The 27301-nt window shown below is 39.3% G+C and overlaps 1 protein-coding gene across 1 annotated transcript in view; it reads right to left on the bottom strand.

Annotated features, from left to right (window-relative positions):
* plppr4a (phospholipid phosphatase related 4a) overlaps positions 1–27301 on the bottom strand; it is a 79807-nt gene that overhangs the window by 25908 nt on the left and 26598 nt on the right. Inside the window, exons 2-3 of the mRNA XM_059983569.1 lie at positions 13286–13471; positions 2640–2769 (exon numbers count right to left, since the gene is read on the bottom strand). Of these exons, the coding sequence (XP_059839552.1) occupies positions 2640–2769; positions 13286–13471 (316 nt within the window). The remainder of the gene's footprint in view (positions 1–2639; positions 2770–13285; positions 13472–27301) is intronic.

Below are 27301 nucleotides of genomic sequence, written 5' to 3'. Positions count from 1 at the left end.
TAGTGGGAGGCCTCTGGATTGGTGAAAGCCCAAGAAGGGGTGGAGTCTTTCAGTAGGGAACAATACAAAGGTAGTAAACAGCATTTAAAGCCACCAATGTAATGTGCCCTAATAGGTAATGGACTCCTTTGATCACTTAATCTTAGCTCAAAAATTCAGATTCATTAGATAACCAAAATTAACTGATATAAATTCAGATTATCACACCATAAATAGGTTTGTATTTGTTTCATTATTACCCACAGCACTGCTATGCTGTAAAGAATAAAATAATTAGGCATCTTTCATCTTTTTTCTCCTAGCCCCCATAGAAAAATCGCTGTTGGAGAGGACAGGAAAGGACTGAGTTCAGGTCATCCATTATTGCTCTTCACTCTCATGCATAAAGAATCTCTAATCTACTGAGGTACGAAAGGCTGAATAATATTGGAAATGATACCTCAGCTGCACGTTCTGAAGGGGAAGACGATCAAGAGAAAGGACAGTGTTGCAAACCCTTAAGATTTGATCAAGGGAATTGATTAAAACTGAAAATCCAGAAAAGGGTGAAAAGCAAATTTGTTTTCAATGCTTCCAATAAGCAGACGAGGCTTACAAGGTTTGCTGTAACTGGGATAGAGTTAACGTTTGTTGACAATTCCAGTGAAGCAGAGAAATGGATGCTAATTTCAAGTGAAGCGCAGTAATGATAAATGCTAATGGAAGAACCATGTTGATTTCTGCTTTTAAGAGCGTCGTTATGCAAATTTAAGCATTATATCTGAAAATGTGAATGCACATACACACACACACACATGGACTTGATAAGCATAAGTGAAAACTAGTTACATTCATTCCATGGTGCACAGTGCATTCAAGATACTTGAAGAGTCTTTGGCAAGGCAAGGCAACTAAAGGCAATGGAAACTATAACCAGTTACTGATCTTTCAAGAGATCTAGCCCAATGTGCTAACCCCTGTCCAAAGGGCCCTCCAGAAATTCTGGCATTAACTCTGCTGCACACATAACCTGAGTGACAAAGGAGAAATTTCTCATTCGCATTTCCAATCTTTTCTTATAATACTGATATAGGCACATGCCCTTTGATAAAATCTAATCAATATTCTTTTCAATTTATTCTTATTGTAATAGTAGTATATAATTTAGAGTTTGTATGTGCATATTGCTATTTTGACAGAACAGGGGTGTTTTTGCACATTTTTCAGATTTAAATACATAATAGTCAGCCCAAAAGATTTTTAACTTGGAACACGTTTCACATGGTCTACAAGAATTCACAAGGCTGTAGTTAGGCAGCAAGCACTGTACTCTTGCAAAAGTATCTGCCGAGGGGTACAGAAAAAGTGTACCAAATGTATAAATGATGGAGACAGAAAAGTCATCAACAGGAATATGGGGTGAAACCTGCAGAATGTGGGACATGCTCAGTGTGACTGTGTCAGATGGGTCAAAGGGGGGAGCCTAAGAATTTGTGAGTAGACCATCATGTAACCAGATGATGGTTATTGCCTGTTGGATTTATCTAAATGAAGGCTGGCCCTCAGAATGGGCCAAATTACCAAATGGCCTGCTGGCAAAGTCCTCTGTGTGGCTCCTCAATGGACTATCTGGCTTTGACTGAAAAGTAAAAGATGACCCAAATTGTATTAAACTAACTTATCAGGAGATAGCAGCTATCTCTTAATGTCATATAAATGTGTGGTTGTAGATCACTTTGAAAATATAGCTGCCAAGAATTAGATTTCACCCACTCTATGTGCATGAAATATGCACTGCTAAAACCTAGTCAAATCCCATGCAAATATTCAAGAAGTTGGAGAAAGGTATGTTAGAATTGTGCTGATGTTGGCATTCCGGTTGTTAAAAGTATGTTAGGATTCCCACATCTGCAGAACCTATTGTGTTTAGACTTGTGAAAAGGTAGTCTGCACTCAGAAATGTATTCTATGATGGGACCTGTACAGTTTTCATCTGAAACCACTTGAAGTGGGATCAATAAGAGGGCATGTAGCTCTGATGAGAATGTACAAACGTTTGTAGAAAAAAACTCCAAAAATGAAGGGGCAGCTTGTGATGCTTCCATTACCTCAGCAACGAAAACGGATGCCGGCAGATGCTGTGTGCAAGACATTGATATCAAAACACAAACCTCTAACTATTGATCCTGTCCCTAGATATTTTGCTAGTATTCAAGCAGAAGACATCCCCTGCATGCTCTTGACAGGAATGCAGTAAATCTGTAAGTGCACAATTCATAGCATCAAAGTGAACTAAAATAGATACCAGAAAATGTTATGTGCAGCAAAGTGCATCAGACGCATATTTGCTCAGAGCATAATCCACACATGTATAATCTCACCCAGAGTTGATAATTTGGTTTGTGCACAATTCACACATGAAACAGAGGTGCAGATGAATCTAATTTCTCAGCTAGTGCATCTAATTGCTAGCCAAATCCAAATATGTTTGAATATATAGAGGATCCTTTGCTGCATTGAATCAATTGGTGAACACAAAGCCTATCAACCTTTTTTGTTGGCAGCAAAAGAAATGCAAACAGAACTCCATATCTCTAGATGATCTTTAGATTATTCAGTGATACTTGAACCTAAATGCCATAACCAGTGTTTGAACCCACCAACAAATCTGACGGCACGTCGGAGGAATGAGTTGAAGTTACAGCCTCCAGCGTTGATGTTCGCCTCGGTTACTATTCCATTTCTTCTTTTTGTCAGACAACAGTAAAGAATACCTTCACCTATCATAATCTGCAATGACAAGGATCGTTAGATGTATTATGCAAGTCATCAGGTTGCAAACTTCAATTGAAAATCCTTGAGAAACATTCCCTATAAATTCTCAAAACAATGTTTCAAGAGTTTACTCAACTTCAGTTTCACTTTTCTTTTCCTTGGTCCTTCTCAAAAAATTGGGTACCTTAGAAAATCTCATCAGGCAACATGTCAGACAGTGTTGACCAACCACTCAACTCCAGAAAGAGCTTGTTCATGAACTTGCCGATATATGCATTTACACTGATGTTTCTGATTCAATGTGAATACCACATTTGATTGTTCACTCTTTAGTTCAGAAGGCTTCTTCCCTGGGTTGGGATACAGTTGTTCTGTAGGAAAACCTACTGACCACTAAGAAATGGCAATTCACGACAGGTTAATCGTACATCTGACTTTTCCCTTGTTATTTTTTACCAAAGATGTTTAGAGAAAAGCCAAGTGTGCAGAATTAGACCACAAAGTAGTCATGATCTTACTGAATGACGAAATGGGCTGAGGAGATGAAAGGTCTACTCTTCTTCCCAATTCCCCAGCACTGCTACAAGGTTAAAACTTGATTTTAATTGAAATTTCAGTCTACACTTTAATCATTCAGCTTGCTATCTGTTGCCTTAAAAGTACACGTCTTTTCAATTATATGCAAGCATGAAAACTGAAAAGTAGACAATCAATTCCTTTCTTAAAAGAGATGAATCAACACGTATAAATGACTTATCATTAACATCTGTTGCATCTGGGTCTCTGATTTAACATAGACTAGGCTTCTTTCCATCAAAATAGTGTAGACAAATCCAAAGCTTTCAAGTTTAGTATTATCACCAGCATTTTCTATATTTTTTATTTCAGGTTGTCAGCTACTGTAGTAATCTGTTTTAGCAGGCAGAGATACCATTTGTTGATTGCTTCTGGTCTCTATTCTACATTGAAGATCCTGATTGGACATTCGTATCTCTAGAAACTCCAGGAGAATTTTGCAGAATGTTATGTTGTAAGAATTGCCAATGGTTAATTAAGGTGCACATCATAATAGAGGAAATAATGTGAGTTATAGAAGGAAGGAGCAGTGGGGAGAGAAAAAAGTAATTTATGATTGATGGATAAAGGTACCTTCATAGTCACTCCTTGGGGCAACACAATTAATTCATGTGTGGTATAAACATTAAGATTGATTTTATAATGCTGTCCTTGCCTATTACATACCCTGTCACCAGCAGATTTTCATCCACAATGCTGTTTAAAGTTTCTTTTCAAAGCACCCAACAATATCAGAAGACATGTCTCAAGATATAGCAGAGAGTTCCAGTATCCCCAAACTTGATCCCCATATCCACTAAGCTCATTCATATCTCAAGGAAGAAGTCAATCCATTTGAAGTTCTCTAACTCCTTGCTAGTATGCAAACATTTTAGGTTATTATTCCTAGGATCAGATGCAGATATGTCAGTGTATTTAGTTCAAAAAGCAATGCAAGGTTCCCCTCTCATACTACAAGTGTGGACATGTTTACAGCCTAAAACCACTGGTAGTTTTGACTACTTGATATGCTCCCCATGCTTATTTTGACATTAGCTGCACGGAGTCAGAATGACAGATGATAGCACTGAATGCATTGCCTTTGAACTCTTGATGCAGAGGTCACTTCCTCAAACTTTGAAGAAACTCAAATGGAATTAGTGCACTTCAGCATAAAATGGACTAACTAGTGCTTAGTATGAACCAAATAGGAGAATTTAGTATCACAGTTACTATAATCTTATCAATAGAAGAATGTAGTGTGAGGAACACATGAAAAAAGAGACCTAGGTAGCTTATTTACAGCTAAAATTCCTGAGGTGGTTGACTGACTGCCTTTGTAAGAAATGTTATGACTTACAATGCATGAATCTACTCACCATATAATATAAATACTTATAAGGACAATGACACTTATATATTGGAACTTCACTCAAGTAAAATGGCATCTTTTAACCTTTCAATAGAAATCATCTAAAACTTATTATTTGTGTTTTACATTTGAGGCACTGCAGAAATAACTGTGCTTTAGCTTTAGATCCTAACTCTGGTTGGCTTAGTGCCAGTTTAATATTTCTGATGTTCTTGCATTGAGAGTATTAACTAAAGTTAATAAAAGAGGAATGTAGCTCACAATGATAAAGAGAAATGGTGCAGGAATTCTAATGCTAATGACAATGCATTATAAAAAAAAATCTGAGTGCTGATCAGGCAGATGCAAGGAAATTGTTGGCCATGACATCAAATGACTGGTTTTGAAGTTGTTTGTGTGAAAATTGTACTGAGCAGATAAAGCCAGTGAGTGCTCTGGGCTGAGACATAGGAACAGGTTGCACCTGGGCTATGAAGCCAGCCTCTGCACTTTGTAAAGGGTCAGAGCATACCTAGATAGCTTCGACTTCTCTGGTGATCACTTCTGCAGATGTCATCAGGCCAAAATACCCACACACCACTACTCCCTCCTAGAGAATGCAAAACTGTTGCCTAATTTGGAATAAGTTTTGGAACTATAGAACAGTACTAATGGTTGGGAAGAGATTATAAATATATGTGTATATGTATGAAATATAGGGACAGAGGTGTACTGTTGTGACAGAGCAATGATTAATTTACTGTATTATTGTTGAATTAATAAAGCAGGAGAATGGGTAAGAATTTTCATATTAGTGCAGCCCAATTATACAGGGAAATGAATAATCAACACTGTTTGTGTTAATTTGAATTTGTGGATTATTATTTTATTGCATGGACAGAGCAGATAAATTAAGATCCGGCAAGAGTCTGATTGAAATGGAAGTAAGAACCTTCAACTAATTTGTGCAAGAAGCTTGTCATCTATCCTTTTGCATCTCCCTCTGCAATCTGGCTAGGAAATGCAAAAAGCTCAGAGGATAATCATTTCTGCCATGATATGGAATTTCCCCAAGATCTGCACCATTTGTGCAGTCAAAATTACACCAAGTGTGTGCCATTAGAATATTCTCTCCATGAAGCCAATGGAGTATCAATTACACTGCAAATATATGGATTCTGTTTGCTATTAAAATTACTGGTATTTTCTACAACATTACTCAAAGTCCATCCTAGTTTTAATAATATCTGGATATTTTAAATTATTTATTAATTATTTAAGGTCAAAACTAGTTTTAACTTGTTAGGAATTGATGTGAATTCTGCCCAAAATGTTCGGCACAAATGACATACATTCTGAGGTATAAAATAACTTATGTAATGATTCGCAGACTCAACTATAGACTTAAATAAAATCTAGAGATCACAGGATGAAATGATAATGAATTAGAAAACAAATAGAAGTGAAAATGTTATGAGTACAGGAGATATAGATGTCACTTACAATGCTAGCTCGTAATGATCAATGCCATGTAATCATCTCATTTTTGGGTCTTAAATAATACACTCCTGTACCCAAAAAGGTGAACACTGGGTGTATGTTTATGGTCTTCTGTTGCCTCAAGGTTCGATGTGCTTTGTGTTCAGAGACGCTCTTCTGCACACCCAGAGTTGCAACGTGTGGTTATTTGAATTGGTTATTCTCCTCTGACCTCTCTCATAAACAAAGTATTTTTTGTCCACAGAACTGCCATTTGCTGGATTTTTTTAGTGTCAATTTAATATTTCTGAAGTTCTTGCATTGGGAGTTTTAACTAAAGTTAATAAAAGAGGAATGTAGCTCAGCAATGGACATGCATTTTTAGTGTATGATACTTTAATTTTTGTGCTTGTGGACGATTTTCAGAGGTTCAACATAGGAAAATCACAATTATGAAATAATAGGTTTCAAATTGTATAGCTGCAGGAAAAGTCTTCAAGCTTGCTTCCATTGGGGAGGCCTGCACCAGTTTTGTATGAGGAACACTGGATGGTGCCAATGTGGAACGAGTGTAGAGAATTGCATATCACAGGTGCAAGAAAGTGAATTGGGGATTAGTGACAAAATAGGGGAGCAGGAGCACAGAAGCTTAATGGGGGTGGAGGCATAGTTATCTATAATTCAGAGAGAATCTGGTGGGACAATGCACAGAAATGTGATAAGGATGGTTGGTGTTGGTGTGATTTAGGTACTGTATCATTCATTGGAGAGGCTAAAAGGTAATTGCGGGGTTGAGCAGAGGGGCAAATGGAAATAATGAGTTCATGGAACAGGTTGTGGAGGGAGGGCAACAGAGGATTGTCAGCAACTGGAGGCAAAGCAAGAAGAGTGACTGCAAACACTGAGACAGCCACTTACAGGGAGATGTCGCTGACAGATGATGGACTCCCCAGGCTCTCTGTTTGCAGGCTATCGTGTAGAGAATGAGTGACATGCCTTGTGTGCTGCTTCATGTTGCTGTCCTGCATGGTGTCCTCCGTATGTCACAGGCTTGGAGGACCCTATCTTGTTGTCAGGAAGTGTGCTGCTGTTGTTCCTTTGCTGTTGTAAAGGCTTGCGTTTTCTTTGATAAAATTAATAGTGTGACAACAACAACATTGTGCTTTATGATACTGCTTTTAGACCATATATCTTCTGATTGCCCATTGAAAAATGACAAATCAATTTCTGTTATTATATGTTATTATAAAAAATTAATTCTGCTTACATTAGCAATCATTAAAGCTATCAAAATCCTTAGCATTCAAATGTATCAAAAAGGCTTCAGTTCATTTTCATTTGTAAAGAAACAACCATTTTAAATTAGTTCTAACAGCCTGCAGTAACTTTGTCTACAGTGATTTTGCTGGGAAGTAAAATATTACTCTTCCAAGCTGTGAATTTAATTTCCTTTCCAACCCAATATAATTCAGTCTGTGACCATGTAAACAACCCTAATTTCCACTAAATTAAATTCAATGGACTGCTTCAAGTGCTCAGTTGTATATCTGATGTAAAGCGCGTGGAAAATTTTAACTTCTCAAAATCCATCATTGTAATCAGATCTCTTTGGCACTTGATATATTAAGACACAGCCCATAAGCATAACGTCTGTGATTTGGATTTATAAAAATCTATGATAGAATTTTTCTTTCTTTGTAGTATCTTTCTGGAGGTATCTGTTGGTTGCTTGGTTCTCTTCTGTATGCCCGTCAACCTCTCCCTGATTCTCTTCTCACTTTGTCTCACGGATTCTTTTCTCACCTTTAGACTTTTATTAGGTTTGTATGGATGGTTTTGAGGGCAGATACAGGAGCTAGGGGGTCAGGTTAGGGTTTAGGAACAGAAATGTTGGGGAATTAGAGGACATTTTAGAATCTAAGCCACTGTTCTATGTTCAAAGGCAAGTGGTGAGGGAGTGGCTGGGTGTTGGGCTGCAGACCAAGGATAATATTTGAGGTTCCATCTTTGGTGAGACGGGAGTTCAATACTTGAATTTCGGGGTGCCATCAGTGGATAGTCTAGCAGTCAAAGCCTGGAGTTCTGATCCTCATTGATCATCGTCTGTAAGTCCTGTGTTGATATTGAAGATGAAAGCTCAAAGGTCGATCTGAAGTCTGGGTTGAAGGTCGATCGGAAATCCAGAGGTCGAGACTCGACGGCCAGAGACTGGGTGTGTGAACCTCTGAGTCTGCGGGGGAAGTCAGGGCCTAACGTGAGTGAGTCCACAAATCATTTGGAGGCTGTAGGCTGAAGAAGTGAGCCTGTCCTGTGGTCTGTACGTGGGTGGGTGGGTGAGAGGGAGGGAGGAAGGAACGGGCTTTGTTTCACTATTGTTGATTTGCTGCTTTGCATGTTCTATTGTGTTGTATTCCGTGTGGTTCTGCCAAGCTTTGTGGGCATGCTACGTTAGTAGAGGAATGTGTGGCGCTACTTGCAGGCTTCCTGCAGCACATCCTTGAGTGTGTTGGCTGTTAATGCAAATGACATATTTCACTGCATGTATCAACGTACATATGATAAATAAATCTAAATCTGGATCCATAGCTCTAGAAATTCATCTTTCCTCTGTTTAGGACCCACACCGCTGCCAATATCACAGCTATACACTGCAGGCTAACTGATGTTACTGCTATGCACCCAAAAGTCTCCTTGTGCATACTGAAGCCCAAAGTACAATTTTCATAAGTGTCCCAAACGTACACTGGGTTGCTGATCATTTTATTGACTTTCTGATCAAAGCAACTATAGATACAAATATTCCATACATGATCAACAATACCCGAAACATACATGGTAGAATTTCCAGCTATGTATTTCCAAAAAGGGTATTTTCAGTTGGATCTTTGATAACAAACTTGCAGTCCCTAATATTAATCTCCTCACCTTATTTAAGAACATAAGAAGAACATAAGAAAATTTGATCAGGAGCAGGCCATTCATAGGTTTGCCCTGGCATTCAATATGACCATGGCCTATTTGCCGCATATTTCATCTCCTATGCCAGTTCCCCATAGTCCTTCATTCCCTGGGTTTTCAAAATAATGACATAAAGTAGTTCAAATTCAGCTCATCCAAGGAGCTTTCCTACAGTGCAAGTTAAAATAGCCAAGCTAAGATTCCACCTTCTACAAGGTCTCTGGGAATTCTGGAATTGGCAAGAAGCTATAAACTGGTAAATTCTCCTATCCACTTTATCAATGGACAGGAGAAAATTCCTTGAATTAGAATCAGGTTTAATATCATTGGCGTTTGTCATGAAATTTGTCATTTTGCAGCACCAGTGTATTGCAAAACATAATAATAAAAACTATAAATTACAATATGAAATATATTTGAAAATTAAGTAAATTGTGCGAAAACTGAGGTGGTGTTCAGGGGTTCAGTGTCCATTCAGAAATCAGATGGCAGAGGGGAAGAAACTGTTCCTGAAACATTGAGTGTGTGTCTTCAGGCTTTTGTATCTCCTCCTTGATGGTAGCAGTGAGAAGAGAGCATGTCCTGGGTGATGGGGGTCTTTAATGATAGATGCCGCTTTTTTGAGGCATCATGCTTTGACGGTCTCCTCAGCACTGGGGAGGGTAGAGTCCATGATGGAGCTGGCTGAGTTTACAACTTTCTGCTGTGTGGTGAACTACATATACCTGTCTGGACACACCCCCCTGCTGACTGCTCCTGTGGCTCCTCCCACTGACCGTGGCTCCTCCCACAGACCCCGGTATAAAGGCGATTGGGGCCTGAGCCCTGCCTCTCAGTCTCCAGGATGTAGCGTGGTGGTCAATTGCTGCTTGTTCTTTCTTCCAGTCAATAAAAGCTGATATCTCGCCTCACGTCTCAGAGAGTTATTGATGGTGCATCATGCTGCTTTTCTGATCCCGTGCAGTGGCCACTCCATACAACTTCTCCATGGTACACCCAAGAAATTTGCATAAATCTTTGGTGACATACCAAATTTCCTCAAACTCTTAATGAAATATAGCCGCTGGTATGCCTTCTTTGCGATTCTATCATTATTTTAGACCCTGGATAGATCCTCAGAGATGTTGGCGCCCAGGAATTTGAAACTGCTCACTCTTTCCATTTCTGATCCCTCGATCAGGACTGGTGTGTATTCTTTTGACTTCACCTTCCATGATCAGTTCCTTGGTATTACTGATATTGAGTGCAAGGTTGTTGTTGTGATAAACACTCAGCTATCTCTCTCTTGTATACCTCTGCATCACCACCTGAAACTCTGCCAACAGTAATTGTCTCATCTTCGTTTATAGATGACATTTGAGCTGTGCCGAGCCACAGAGTGGTGGGTGTAGAGAGTAGAGTAGTGGGCGAAGCATGCATCCTTGATTGTCAGTGAGGAGGTGATGTTATTTCCAATTTGTATGGACTGTGGTCTCCCAGTGAGGAAGTCAAGGATCAGTTGCAGAGCGAGGTACAGAGATACAACCTTTGGAGCTTCAAGTGTATGATTGTGTGGAACACTGAGCAGTAGTCAATAACGGCAGCCTGACATAAGTATTACTATTGTTCAGGTGATTCAAGGCTGAGTGGACAGCCAGTGAGATTGAATCCACTGTAGACTCACTGTGGCAATAGGCAATAGGCAAGTAGCAGTTGGTCTAGGACCATGTTTGGGCAGGATTTGATTCTAGCCATGACCAGCCTCTCAAATCACTTTGCCACAGTAGGTGTGAGTGCCACTGGGAAATGGTCTTTGATTCAACTCACCTGCATTTCTTGGGTACTGATACAATTGTTGCCCTTTTGGGAATCTCTGACTGCAGCAGTGAGAGATTGAAGATGTCATTGAACATTCCAGCCAGCTGGTCAACTCAGATTTTCGATGCCCTACCAGGTCCACCATCAGGGCCTGACAGTTTGGAAGGGCTCACCCTCTTGAAAGATGTACTGATGTTGGTCTCCAAGACAGAGAACTCAAGATCACCAGATGCTGCAGGAATCTGAGCAGCTGTAGTTTTATTCCATGATTTGTGGATGAGATTTTTGGGGGAGAAATCGGACATAAATCAGACTGCTACAGTCTTTGGTTTCAATTGTCTCTCTAATTGAGTAATATTTTCCCTAACTAATATGTGAAATGAAAAAATAAACAATCCCAATTTATCAGGTATTTTCATCTTCTTCTAAGGCAGACATTCTTTTAAGTTGTGGATTCAAGCACAATGTGGGAACAGACTAAAATGAGTTCTTCTCTGCTTCTAACTTTTCTAAACCTGACAACCAGGTGTTTGCTGGTGATATTTAGATCTGAATTGAATGCATTACTTCCCTCAATATGCAGCTTGGTTACTGGGAAAACTGCCTCTGCTAACCTGGAGTAGCTGAGCTAATGGACCCAATATAAAACCAACAATGAAGCATGCCAGACTCATATACGAGAAAATCTCAACAGTGGTTATTAATTCTTCAATGAAGATAAAAGGACACTCAAATGTAGATCCCAATAGCCTTTTGCACCAATAAAGAAATTTTAAAATATGGATCAGTATAGGAAGTCAAAGCTCTAGACTCAAAGAAATGAATGTGGAAAACCTAGTCATCAGTAATTCTACTAAGACAGAGACACCTTATGGAATTGTGTATCTTGCACACTAAGGAATTGTTATATAAGATACGGAAAGCCATTTCTGGAAGAATGAGGTAAAACTGAACATCTCAGGATTTAACGATGATGCTTTATAAGACACTGGTCAGACTGCACTTGAGTACTGTAAGCAGTTTGGGGCCCTTTATTTAAGAAAGGATGTGCTGGCCTTGCAGAGGTTCCAGAGGAGGTTCACAAAAATAATCCCAGGAAGTAAAGAGTTTATGTATCAGGAGCATTAGATGACCCTGGGCCTGTACTCTATGGAGTTTAGAAGAATGAGGGAGGAATCTTATTGAAACCTACCAAATATAAGACCCTAGATAGAGTGGATGTGGAGAGGATGTCTCCTGTACATGGGGAATTCTAGAGCTAGAGGGCACAGCCTCAGTATAGAAGGATGTCCCTTTAGACCAAGAGTTCCCATACTTTTTATGCCATGGATCTCTAACATTAACCGAGGGGTCCATGCACCCCAGGTTAGCGACCCCTGCTTTAAACAGAGATGAGGAGGAATTTCTTTAGCCGAAGTGTGATGAATCTGTTGAATTCATTACCACAGATAGCTGAGTAAGCCAAGTCAATGGGTATATTTAAAGTGGAGGTTGATAGCTTCTTGATTAGTAAAGGCGTCAATGGTTATGGGGAGAAGGCAGGAGAATGGGATTGAGAGGGATAATAAATCAGCCATAGTTCAATGGTAGAGCAGGCACAATGGGTCGAATGGCCTGATTCTGTTCCTAAATCTTATGGTTTTATGAAAAACATTGTAATTATGGTATGACAAAGACACTGTAGGAATTGTTTTTGTGTTATTTAATATTTCAATAATATTTGAGTAATATTGTAAATAAAATATATTGTTTGATTAGGCATTCTTTGTTTGTTTACATAATTCATTACAGGTTATATGTAAAAGTATGTGAATGGCATATGTTATCATGCCAGCACATCAGAAGTGCTCCCCTCACTTAAAGTAAAAACAAATCTAAGCACACACATCTCCCAGCTCCACGTTTTATTTCAATTGGTTTTATCTTTTGGAGTTACAAAACACAGTGTATCCAGGCCAACAATGAATTCTTGTACGTGGATATGTAAAGCTGTTACTGGAAGAATCAGATGTAACTGCACATCCGATGCCACGAAAAAATTAATGCTCTGCCAGCAGTCCACCAACAGGATCTATTTATGTAACCAGTATACATCTTGTACAAGCCCACATTAACACCTGCATCTGAAGAAGGCATAGAAAAATAATGCTTCTACCAAACATTTAACATTATTTTAATTAAAAATTAACCTTTGAAATGCTCATGCCTGAAATCACTGCCTCACGTACAGCAAAACCAAAGGTCAACATGGAATTGAAAGCAATCTCAAAGACTATCTTAATGAACAATTAAATAGCAAGGGAATTGGAAAGAACTCTAAAAAATGATCTTATATTAAATAGCATGTTCAAAATGAAGAATGTATTTCTTAAGAACTCATATCATACGAACCATGGCTGCAGGTCCAGCAAACGCCAAGCTAAGCAGCATGAGAAAGGGGATGATTTCCTGAGAGGGTTCAATATACGGCATGCTGAGTGTCCTGTCATGGCAGTTGAAGCCTGAGCGAACGGGTTTGAAGACATCTGTGAGCTCCAGGAAATATAGACTGACAATTGAGGAGGCCAGTATTGGCAGCTGAGAAAAGGAAATGAGAAAAGGTACCAAGTATATAAGCAAGCAACTTACTCTGGAAAACAAAACAAAGCTATTGAAATACTACAAGCTAAATATTTCACATTTCATTTGTTACGTATATTATTAAGTATTTAGTTATTTACCATCATCAGGACTCATCAGGGATAAAGGATTTAATAACTATATCATAATGTGCCAAGACATGGTGTATAAGTACTAAGTTGTATTTTATATTAATAACTTAAGATGATCTTAGAATATGATAGACTACTCTGTATATTGAAATGTACTAATATATTTGAATGATTGTGATACACTTTAATAAATATAATTATCAAATATATGGGGGAAGCATCAAAAATAAGTATGCTGCAATTCGAAACCACAGACTAGTATGATTTTTTTTTGTCAAATTCATAACTTTCATGATCCATTGGATTCATTGTAGGAGTCGTCCTTTTGATTTTTGTTTTACCAGCATTGATCATGCTAAGCAAGCCATGTCATTGTCAGTAAAATAATTACACAATGAATTACACTAGATTTTCTCAAATAAATCTAGCAGAGGAAGGTCATAATTATTAAAACGTTGAGACCTTTTTGATGGAGAAGTCGGAAGAATTTTTTTTGACTCAGGATTATGGAGGTGGAACATTTTACAGGGCACGTGTTGAGTCACGTTCACACTTTAGTTGCTGAAGTATTTGAAAGTAAAGCACAGAGTGCATCAGAAGTCAGGTTAGTTAGTATATAATTAATAGGATGAGCTGATTGGCTAACTTGTGTGCATTGATTCTGTGAATCTGAAACTAAAAACAATTACTGATCGAGCATTAAAAGAGTGCTTTGTAGGCTGATTTAGAAAATTCTATGCCAAATATTTTTATTAGTTAATCTGAGAATTTTTTTGATAATTTAAGCATCCTCGGTTTGAAAATTTCAAGGTCCAGCGAAAGAGAATAAAATATGCAATGTTAATGCTTCAAGGTTTTTCAGTAGTTTTCCATTGACAAATCTAACAAGCTAACAACAATAGTTGTCAGGGAAGCTCCACATCAGTCACCAACAGCAATACTAAACACATTTATGGAACAACAGAACAATTGCATCCTTAATGAAGTCTTTTTTTTTGCCAACATCATGACCACCTACGTATTTCATTAACACCATAAGCAGAGAAGCTAAATTCAATCTGGTCATTTTAATTTCCCTCAGAGGAAGAGAGTCACATATTTTTCATATTGCCAATGCCCAGACAAGGTGTTATAAGCAAATTATTAGCCTTCAAAGAATGTGTTCTTATCAGTTTTACTCCTTGTATTTTGGAGACCTGTTAATGAATCCTAAGTGAGGAACACACTGACAAGTTTTTTTCTTCCCTCTCTCAGGTTTTTCAAGTAACAAAGGCATGTTGCTCCTACTTCCAGTTATTACAATGTTCAGGGATTTCACAGGCATTAAAACTTCCTTTTAATACATTTCTTCCCCTTTTCACCATTATCTTTGCATTTTTAATCTTGCTCCACCATAAACCTGGGGGTTATTCAGGAACTTACTGACTCTGGGGCAAGTACACGAACACATCCTAAGTACTATGGGATGAATCTGTACATAGTTTTGCATTTTTCTAGACAGATCAAACAAGGCCAATGTTTCTCCTTTCCCAACCCCTTATGAATACACTGTCTTTAATTTTTTACCACTTTTGTAGGGAGGTTATTGACCTGAAATACCAACCTGAATATTTCTGTCTTTTTCCATTTATTTATTTATCAGAACTAGAGACATAAAAAAGACAACCAAATCTCCAATTATCTTCAATAGCTATCAGTCAATGCAGAGTATGTTAGCTTTGTTGTTCAACATTGAGGTTTCTCTCCTGTTATCCACAGTGAAATTAAGGCAAAGACCCACAGGAATTTTGGGAATTATGATGATGTATTTTTTCCTCACATAGTTGACAATGTAGTCTGTTATGCTAGATACAGTGAGAAAATCAAAAGGATGGGAATCACCAAGTAATTTAGAAATGTATTTTGCTCCTTTGCACAACAGCTATGCCTAATTCTATCAGAGAACTGTCTCAGTTTTCTATCTCCTGTTCAGCCAGCAGCAAAATGGACATCGTTCACTCTGATAATCAAACCATAGCCTGCAGATAATAAAGACAATACTGAGGACAGTAGCCAATTGAAAGGCATATTTACTTCTGCAGTGAGGACACCAAGTCAATAATACTGTCAAAAAAGATTGAATACAGTGCTGACCACCCATGCTTACTCTGTAGGGGTAAAAGGCATTTTCAGTTATAGATTTGCAGCTCTGAGTAATTGCATTTGGCTATACAGGTCCAAGGAAGTGATTGACTTAGCTTGAGAAGTGTGGGTATATCATATAATTAGAATGTATTTGTCAACATCAGTAATACTTGCGTTCTGCAAAGAAAATTCATTCAATCAGAAAATATTACAGGTCTGTTTAGTGAAAAAAAATCAAATCAATGATCAAGGGTAACTTTATTCGGCATATACCTTTAAATGTACAGTGGATTCCAGTTAACTGGGACACGTCAGGACCAGTACATTCTGGCCCAATTAGGTGGCTGCCCAAATTGGCAAAAGTTTCCTGGAAATAGTTAAAAAGGTACAAAAAAAAGAACCAAACTGAGCACAAAATATGCACACTCCCTGATGAAGATGGCAGAGTTGGTCATTGAAACGTCCATGTAATCGATATTTGTACCCGGCTGGAAGGCCAAGAAAATTTATTTTCCCATACATGCTGGGAAAGCACTAGATCATTTTTCAAATATGTACAGTATTCAAACGAAATACAGAACAAATAAGAATACTACAAAAATACTACAGCACTATTAAGTTGTGCATTGGTTCCTAACAGTTCTCGACAAACAATATATGCTGCCATTTTCTTTTGATTGACTGTAAAAGAACAAAATTGCACAGACAGCTAGTGCAGATAATGAACGCCTTCATACAATGCTATCAACAATTCCATCCTCCAAATCTTCATGTTCATTGTAAAACTCAAGATGATCATCCATATTTCAAATTCTTCATAGTTCCTAATGTATTGAAGCAGTGAAATTGTTTCATTTTTCTTCCCATTCATTTCTGGCATCTCAAAGCTTGAATACTTGAAACCACAGTGAGCAAAAGAGTTCTCAGTTCTCTTACTGCTTATTTATTGCCAACTATCTGTGACGTGGTGGCCTAATTAAACAAATGGAATCTCGTCAATTTTGTCAATTAATTTTTGTTCTTTATTTGTCCCATATAAGCAGCTGTCCCAATTACCTGGAATCCACTCTGTTAGGATTTTGTTGTGGTATGTTAGTCAGGGCACGACATGCAACAAAACAACATTCAATAATGATACAGAATTATATATAAAAAGATTTATATACAGTATAAATTAAAAAGCTGATAAGGTTAGAGGTTAAAGGAAAAATATAGAGTAGAATGCACGTAAATAAATACCAGCATGTTGTAAACAGCATTATGAAAAGTGATTAAAATGTATGCAGTGAAGATAAGTAAAATCAAGCTCCGACAGTTTGTTGCAGGATGCTAGATTCAAATGTACTAAATGTACACAAGGCATGCTAACAAATGATATTTAAAACTGAGCTACAGAAAGAGGCCTCAGTCAGGCAGAAAGAATGGTGGGTTTAAGAACCATGTTAAAGGAGAAGGTGAGAGCTTTGGTGCGGGGTAATTAAGATCAGCACAGAAACAATGGCCCACAAGTGGAGGACAGCACATTACTTGTTAAGCTTCATGGCATGGAAATGCTTCAGAGATAGTGCTGGGGTGTAGACTGGAGCAATGTTGGAGTTCAGGGGAAAGGTTCTGGAGTGTCGTAGCAAGGAATCCAAAGGGTTAAGGTTTTTTTCAAGAGGAGAACTGTTTTTAATTCATTTTTTGGGATTTGGGCATCATTAGCAAGCCTGACCTTTATTACATTTTCTAAATCAGCCATAACAAAGGGGTGGTGAGTGGCCTTCTTAAGCAACTTCAATCAATAGACAATAGACAATAGATGCAGAAGTAGACCATTCGGCCCCTCGAGTCTGCACCGCCATTCTGAGATCATGGCTGACCATTCACTATCAATACCCAGTCCCTGCCTTGTCCCCATATCCCTTGATTCCCCTATCCATCAGATATCTATCCAGCTCCTTCTTGAAAGCATCCAGAGAATTGGCCTCCACCGTCTTCCGAGGCAGTGCATTCCACACCTCCACAACTCTCTGGGAGAAGAAGCTCTTCCTCAACTCTGTTTTAAATAACTGACCTCTTAGTCTCAATCCATGCCCTCTGGTACTGGACTCTCCCAACATCTGGAACATATTTCCTGCCTCAATCCTATCAAATCCTTTAATTATCTTAAACGTTTCAATCAGATCCCCTCTCAATCTCCTCAATTCCAGCGTGTACAAGCCCAATCTCTCCAATCTCTCTGCGTAAGACAGCCCTGCCATCCCAGGAATCAACCTAGTGAATCTATGCTGCACTTCCTCAATTGCCAGAATGTCCTTCCTTAAACCTGGAGACCAAAACTGTACACAATATTCCAGGTGTGGTCTCACCAGGGCCCTGTACAAATGCAAAAGGACATCATTGCTCTTGTATTCAATTCCCCTTGTAACAAAGGCCAACATTCCATTTGCCCTCTTCACTGCCTGTTGCACTTGCTCATTCACCTTCATTGACTGGTGAACTAGGACTCCTAGGTCTCTTTGCATTTTATTTAAAAATAAATACAAATCCTTGTATTTATTGGTTTCCCCACAATGCGGCTGGGGAAGGAGTTTCAGCCTTTAGGCCCAGCGATAAAGAAGGGTCAACAAATGTCGACAGCGCTTCTCCCTATTGATGCTACCTGGCCTGCTGTGTTCCACCAGCATTTTGTGTGTGTTGTTGTTTGAATTTCCAGCATCTGCAGATTTCCTTGTGTTTGCTCAACAATATATTTCCTAGTTGTTATAATATGTGACTCAGAGAGGAACCTGTAGGTGCTGGTGCTCCCATTTACCTCTGCCTATGGCTTTCTTGGTCATGGGGGCTGGATTTGTGAGCTGCTGGCAGGACATCCCGGGTAAGCAACTGCACTGCATTTTGTAAAATATCACACACAGCAGCACTGGTGGACCAACGGTGGAGAGAATAGAAGTGTAAACTGGTTGACTGGGTGACATTCAAGCAGACTACATTGTCCATGATGGAGTGAAGCTTCTTGTAAGTTGTTGGTGAATAAATCATGAATGAAAAGTGGAGAGTTTGAAGGAGCTAGATCATTCATCACATTGCCAAATTATGTGGAAAGGCCTTATGACATCAAAAAGTTAGTTACTCACTAAAGAATGCCCGGGCTCAGACTTCCTTTTATACAGCTGGTTCATTTAAGCATCTGGTCCATGCATTCCCACCCTGGGCTCCACAAACCCTTTGCTTGATGATATTGATCCGTAGCATAAAAATTATTGAGAACCCCAGCCAGGGTGATTGATGGTTGTGTACGAAGAAATGGCAATGTCAATGAGCATTAAAGTTAGGTGTATCATTTATCAAGGAATTGCAAATAGAATTGAACATTGAGTAGCCATCAGCCAACATCCCCATTCCTCACGTTGTGATGGAAGGAATGTTGTTGATAAAGCGACTAAAGAGGTTTGGGCTTACGACACTACCTTAAGGAACTCTTACAGGGATGTCCTGGGGCCAGAATGATTGACTTCCATCAACCACAACCATTTCCTTCCTACAAGTTATAACTTCAACAACTTGACTGCTTTCCTGATGATGTCCATTGGTTTCAGTTTCACTCTGGATAAAATACTTGATTAAATGTTGTCAAGGGTGGACAAGAGTTGTCACTGATATCAAGAGTAGACAGTCTTATTTGGTCCTCCATGTATTCTACAATGCTACCACCACAGGTTAGCCTGCTCTGCCAGTGACCCAAGAGGTCGCCAAGGATTTTGATGAAGGAATCCAGCATTCTGTCCATTAGGTATCATTCAACAAGTATGGATATGCCGGGTGCTGCCTGACTAGCCTATAGGACATCTTTATGAATTTAGGCACCAGCTCTCAAATGTTTGAGAGGAGGACTTGGGGGTTTAACCAAGGGCTGGCAATCTTGGCGTGTCACAATTTGGTGCTTTTGGTTAATAGGCATGGGTCATTCTCAAATTGCAGGTCTGCAAACAACATAGAATGCAATGCCAAAGGCTGCTTGTAGGAGCTTAACTCAGATCCCAGTTATTTAAGGATATAAGAAAGAAAAGCAGAATAGCCCATTCATTCTCCTGAGCGTGCAATGTCATTTTTCAGAATCAAGTTCAATGTCGGACCCAAGTTCACTTTCCCTTTCAATCACTACATCCTTTTAGAGCATTTCATTGCTGTTCATAAGGCCATTTGTACAAATACAAACATATATTAGTTTACTCATTTCATTTATCTTTATGATTTAAAGTTTAACAGTTTTTGTAAGAGACCAGCATTGTATTGATGGGAATGTGAGAATAAAATAGAATTATTACTGGATTAGTGTAAATGGTCCCCATTAACCTACTAACCCATATAGAAACATAGAAAACCTACAGCACAATTCAGGCACTTCAGCCCACAAAGTTGTGCCGAACATGTCCCTACCTTAGAAAGTACTAGGCTTACCCATAGCCCTCTACTTTGCTAAGCTCCATGCACCTATCCAAAAGTCTCCTAAAAGACCCTATTGTATGTTGCTGGAATGTGGGAGGAAAATGGCACACCCGGAGGAAACCCACATGATCATGAGGAGAACATACAAACAGCTTAGAGACAGTGGAAGAATTGAACCTGGGTCACGGGCACTGTAATAACATTATGTTAAATGCTAAGCTTCAATGCTGTTGTATGACACTATTTTACAGTCTAATTACTTTTGCAAACTGGAGTAACAAACCGAGTGCTTAAGGAACATAACAAATCTGCAGCATCTGTGGGAGGAAAGAAACTGTCATCCTGCAGGCAGCTGAACTGAGGATGAAATCCCTCAGCCCACCTCGAAAGAACTTTGTTTGACTGATCAGTTACCTTGGCAACCATGCATGCCAAGGGCTTTCTGCTGTTTCCATTGCCCACAGTTGCCATGGTGCAACTTAACACAAGCACCTAACACAAGCTGCAAAACACATACTTCTGCTAATATTCCTCAGTTATACTTTTTCTTTCCTGACAGATTTTTTTTAATCAATTTTGATTTCAAATTAAAATAGCACAGAAGCTGCTGGAAAATTCACATTAACAGTAACTGAAGGCAAAAATTCTGACAAGATCTGTATCAAAAATGTCAAGACTAATCTCAGAGCTTCCTCTACTTTGGTGAGACCCAACACAGATTAGGGGATGGTTTAGTCAAGCACCTTCACTACTTCTGCCACAAAAGACGGGATTCCTCTTTCAATTCGACTTCACATTCTGACATGTCAGTCCATAGCCTCCTCTACTGCCACAAAGGAGCTGCACTCAGGGTAGAAGAGCAACACCTCATATTCTGTCCAGGTAGCCACTAGCCTCCAATGTGAGGGGATGAGCATCTATTCCTCAAACTTCTGGTAATCTCTCCCCTCTCCTCCTCCTCCTCTCCTTTCCCATTCCCCATTCTGGTTTCTCTCTCATCCATTTTCTTCTTGTTACCTGCTCATCACCTCCCCTGGTACCCTACCTCCCTTTCCTTTTATCCATGGTTCACTGTCCTCTCTTATCTTCAGCTCTTCACCTCTTCCACCCATCCCCTCCCAGCCTCTTACTTAATCTTCCCACCCACCCACCCCCCCTAACCTGGCTTCTCCTATCACCTGCCAGCTGTAATCCCTCCCTTCAACCCATCATCTTATTCTGGCTTCCTTCCACTTCCTTTCCAGTGCTGACGAAGGGTTTCAGCCTGAAACATTGGCTGTTTATTCTCCTCCATAGATTCTGCCTGACCTGCTGAGTTCTTCTAGAATGTTGTATGCATCTCTCAAGCTCTGCTTGCTTAATTTAGATTAATTCTTACAACACAAAATGGCATTTTCAAGAGTTGAGAAATAAAGTGCACAAACTAGTCCCTGATAAATTTTATATGTAATCATAAAAAAAGCAGCTCATAAACAGTTCACCTGATCCATGCTGATCATGAAGCCTATCCTCTTGCCCAAGCATCTGTCCAAATGCTGTGGTTGTACAAGCTACCCGCACCTTCTCTGACTGTTTGTTCCAAGCAGTCAATATTCTCAGTGTGGAGCAATCTACCCCTCAGCTTTCCTTTAATATTTTCCTGCTCACCTTAAACTCGTGTCCTCAGTTCTAGACTCTCCTGCCCTGGGATAAAGATTCTGACTCTCCATCCAATTTATCCCCTGGCATAATTTTATAAACTTTTTCTAATGTGATCCTTCAGCCTTCTGCCAGTAAGGATCAACCCAGCCAATCCAGCTTCTTCTGCATTCTGTTTCCACCACGTCGCTCCTGTTGAGTGGTGACTCAAACTGTACATAATACCTTGTGTTGGCTAATCAACGTTTTTAACAATTGCAATATGACATTGAAGCTTTGACCTCTACCTCACTTTTTTAATATACAGTATTTCCATTTTTGCACATTTAAAAAAATCTATTCAATGCACGTAATTGATTTACTTGTTTATTTATTCTTGTGTTTTATTTTATTTATTATTTTTTTCTCTCTCTGTTAAACTAGGTATGGCATTGAACTGCTGCTGCTAAGTTAATAAATTTGACGTCACATGTCGGTGATAATAAACCTGATTCTGATTCCCATGCTTAATGCTTCAGTCTATGTAGGCTAGTATACAAAGGCCCTTTTCTTTAAAAAGTAGTTCAACTTTCAGAGAGCTATGTACTTACTCCCAGACGTATCTCTGTACATAAAAATTCCTGAGCTCCACGCCACCTATTCCATAGGTACTACCTGAATATAACTTCACAAAATGTATTAACTCACATTTTTCTCGATTAACTTCCATCTGCCACCAGTCCGCCCAACTTTACAGCTGACCTATGTCCCACAATACCCTTAGACAACCTCCTTTAAAGTTGGCTCCACCAACTTTAATGTCATCTGAAAACTTGCTAATCAGACATTCCAAGCCATTTATAAATATATTACAAACAACAATGGTCCCAGCACTGATCAGTTTTCACAGATTTCTAGTCAGAGAAACACCCTTGGTCCATTACCCTCTGTTCCAATCACCAGGCCGAAAAAATGTTTTAAAACCAATTTTGAGCTTCTTATTCTATTTGAGCAAGCTTGTATTGCTGTGATAAATGAATATGAAAACTCTGTAATGGTGTTTGCATTAAACTCTTAATCCCTTGTGACGTAATTAGTGTATGGTTTAGTAATCTTTAATTAAATGGTCACACTAGGAATTAAGTAAACTAGGAAATTATATTTTGCAAAGCTAATTGAATAACTTGGTTTTGTAGATTTAGATTCAATTCTAGGTCTCGTTATAAAAAGACCACAGAGCAAAATTCACCATGTATTATTTCTTGCAAACTAATGGAAGGATAGAAATAAATAAGTGTTCTTACTAACATTGTTCAGGCTTCTCTACATTGCCCTATTGTAAGTTTCTCTACTGTAAGTTGAAAGGAAAAGAATGCCTGCTTCCAGAGCTTCTTTTGGCTGTGAATTGTCATTTATTTCACTACATCTCTGCCTTTGATTGTGAAGTTGGTGAAGTCAAATCCTACTCTGAAGGTCTGGATACAAAATAATCTTCCAATGCAGTAATATAGCAGCATTGTGTTCAAGCAAGGTACTATAAAGGCTTACTACCACTTCTTTCAGTATAGATGACCCACAGCACTAGCCAAAGAGATTGTTGTGATTTTATAATACTCTTCTCCAATCATAACATAAGAACGTGGAGAAATAGGGGCAGGGGAGGTCATTAAGTCTTTCAAGTCTGCTCTGCCATTCAATACAATCGTAGTTAATCCTATGTCTCAGAGCATTTACCCTCTCTCTCTTCCCCCAGTTCCCTTGATAACTTAGTTTCTGGGAAGTTATTTCCTTAAATATATTCAGTGATTTCATCTTCACAACCTTATATAATAAGCACATTAACAGATTTCCGATTCTCCTTGCAAAGACATTTCCTTTCATCTTGGTCTTAAAATCTTACCCCATGGCCTGAGACGAAGGTCTCTTGTTCCAGACCCCTTCAGCCAGGAGAACCTCAAGAGAATATGGAAGTAGTTGCCCTAAATGTGCTCATACAACATCCCTAATATTCCAGGAATCTGTGAAGAGAACCTTCTCTGTATTCCCTTTATAGCAGGCAGTTCCTTTTTCTCCCCACTGAAACATCTAAATGTAAGAGGGAATAGTGTGGATTTTGACACATTTTTCATTATTCCTAATAATTTTATCCCTATTCACTTGTTCCTAATTATATTGTTCCTAACCACCTTATCCCTATGTCTACATAGTTTAAATGGTATCTACACATATTTTAGTAGGGTGTTTGACATGGAGACTCATTTAGAAAAATACTTGGGATCCATGGTGGATTGGCGATTTGGATTCAGAATTGTCTGCAGCAGACACAGGGTAGTGGCTTATGTGATTTGTTCTGGCTGGTGATCCACAATTAGTGGTGTTCTGTAGGGATATGTACTGGGACCTCTGTTGTTTGCGATGTATATAAATGACCTGGAGGAAAATGCAGTTTGCAGATGATACGAAGAATCACTGTTTTGTGGATAGCATAGAAGACTGGCAAAGAGTACAGAGAGGTATATAGATCAGTTGCAGATATGGTCTGAGAAATGGTAGATGGACTGTAACCTAACAATATATGAAGTATTTCCCTTGGAGAGATGAAATATAAAGAGGCAATACATTTGTAATAGCCAGGCACGTAGCAATGTTGATGTCAGAAGGATTTTGGGGATCCGTGTCCATAGCTCCCTGAAAGTGACTACATGAGTTGATAGGGTGAGAAAGAAAACATATGGTATGCTTGCAATTATTAGCCAAGGAATTGAGTTCAGGATTTGGGAAGAAATGTTGCAGCTTTATAAAGCTCTGGAATGGTGCATTCTGTTCTGGCCCCATTACAGGAACAATGTTGAGGCTTTGAAGAAGATGCAGAAGAGATTAGCCAGGATGCCACATGGATTAGACAGCATATGCCACAAAGGGAGGTTGAACAAACTTGGGTTGTTTCCTCCAGAGCAACAGAGGCTCAGTGAAGACATGATAGGTAGAAGATTGAGATGCATAGGTAGATAAGACAGCTGATATATTTTTCCTATGGTTGAAAATCCCAGAGAACATGTGTTTAAGGTGGTGGGGAATAAATCAAAGGAGGTGTGAGGGGCAACTGTCTTTTTACACAGAAAGTAATGAGCACTTGGAATGTGCTGCCTGGGGGAGTGCTGGACACTGTATTGGCAGAAGGGATATTATAGGCTGAGTGCCTGTTCCTATGCTTTACTGTTATACAGTCTTGGGGGCAATCAGATATTCATGATTTTACTTAGTTACTATTTTAATACTTCAGATTTTGCTTCCATCCCCCAGCAATTTCGGCAATGAACGACTGACAGCCATCTGTTTCTCCAGTAAGTTTGGGATTGTGCTTTATAGGTATTTGAATACAGCAGTTCATAGCTTGCTGACCAATTGCTTCCAGTGAATCTGCCACTATACCTGGATATACAAGTCCATACAGTTAAATGAAGGTTTTGTGGCTACAAGGCAGAAAAATAAGATTAGTTTTGCTTATATTCAATAATTAATTGCATTGCAATTGACTTAATCATTTTAAAGCGTTAGTGTTTCTTTTGTGACTTCTCAGCAGTTGCATTGCTTCTGATTGCTTCTGGAGGCCAGGGATGTTCAGAAACGTTGCAAAATCGTCACAGCTGTGAATGACCAGCAGAAGGCAAATCCACGTCCCAGATTTGAGATGTTCTCAACAGTTCTGTTGAAGGAGAGCTGGGAGGTTTGACCTTGCTCACCCATGTGACCCAATTACAATATCTGGGCACGATCTTGCTTATTGAGTCCAAGAGGCTGTTACCCAGCAAATAATTCTTCTCCTTTGATATTTTCAAGATAAGAGGGGAACAATTGGGTAACCAAGCAGTGAGTACAGGAGTCCAGAACACTCAATAAAAGCACTGTAATCTTGACAACTAATATGCAAACAGCAACAAAGAGATAATGACTGGATAATCAATCAACTTTAGGACATTGGTTAAAGGACTGGGTAAGGTTCTGAGCAGCATGCTAACACTATCCGAGAGGCGTTTCCACATCTTCCCTGTGACCATGTAAGTGTTCTCTGTGTGCCCTGTTTCCCTCCCATTCTTGAATAATTAATACGAGTGCCACATTAGCGTAACCACTAGTCACACCTTATGACAACTTGGGACGCTCTGGAGTCAGAGTTCAGTTCCAGTGCTGTTCTGTATGGAGTTTGTACAGCCTCCCTGTGGAATGTGTGGGCTTTCCCTGGGTGCTCTGGCTTCCTCCCATTGTCCAAAAAACTACTGGGTAGGTTAATTGGTCATTGTAAGTTGTTCCATGATTAGGTTCAGGTTTGTCGAGGTTTTCTGGGGTGGCACGACTCCAAGGGCCAGAAGACCTACTCCTCATTGTCACTAGATAAATAAATATAAATGATATGTGGGTATCAGGTTAGTTAGTCATTGTAAACAACTGCAGGTGTGTAAGTGAGCAGTAGAATCTGTGTAGAATTGATGGAAATAGGGGGAAATTTAATAGGATTAGTGTAAATCATTAACATCAACTTGTTGGCCAAAGGGCCTGTTTTCATGGTAAAATATGATTCTAACCTACTATAAATCCATAGTTCTTCTTGAAATATCAGCATGATGCCATCATATTTAATGAATTTGGTATAACTTCTGAAGGAGCACAAATCCAATGCTATAATTTGATGTCAACAATGCACAACAGGGCTTGAAAACCTTCCTCCCCTAACGTCACAAAATTTCCTCTGAGGAAAACAAACTGGAGGTTGTATCAAGACAGATGAACCAGCAAATGTGGGGTACTTGAATTCTCAGAGGTCAATGATATGGTGCCACATGAGACACCTGATTATGCATCACACAAGTTGTCGTATTAGGACAATGTAGCACATTCTGCACTACACTGACATCTACATTGGTGCTGCTTTATCCACCAATGCTGAGCTCATTAATTTTGCCTCCAGTTTCCGCTCTGCCCTTAAATCCACTTGCTCCATCTCAGTTAGCTCTCTCCCCTTCCTCCATCTTTGGAGACAAGCTGTCTACCAATAGCTTTTATAAACCTACCGATTCTCACGATTATCTTGACTCTACCCTTTTCTACCCTGTCACCTGTAAAAGTGACATTCCCTTTTCTCAGTTCCTTTGTCTCTGCCGCATCTGTTTGCAGGGCGAGGCTTTCCTTTCCAGCTCATCCTCCTTTTTTAAAGAATATGGGTTCACTAGCTCCACCATCGATGCTGCCCTCACCTGCATCCATTTTACTGGACATCCATGCTCATCCCATCTTCCTACTGCCTTAACAGTGATAGAGTTCCTCTTGTCCTCACCTACCACCTATGAGCCTCTGCACCCAGCACATCTTAATTCTGCAGCTTCCACCATCTTTACATCACCTCCACCTTCCACTTTCCGCAGGTATCATTCTCCCCATAATTCTCTTGTCCATTCATCCCTCCCCAATAATCACTCTCCAACACTTATCCCTGCAAGTGGCCAAAGTGCTACACCGGCCTATTCAT

Source organism: Hypanus sabinus, chromosome 11, assembly GCF_030144855.1.
Source record: "Hypanus sabinus isolate sHypSab1 chromosome 11, sHypSab1.hap1, whole genome shotgun sequence".
NCBI classification, from domain to species: Eukaryota; Metazoa; Chordata; class Chondrichthyes; order Myliobatiformes; family Dasyatidae; genus Hypanus; species Hypanus sabinus.
The sequence above is the reverse complement of the archived record's forward strand: the minus strand, read 5'-3'. Positions and strand labels throughout refer to the sequence as shown.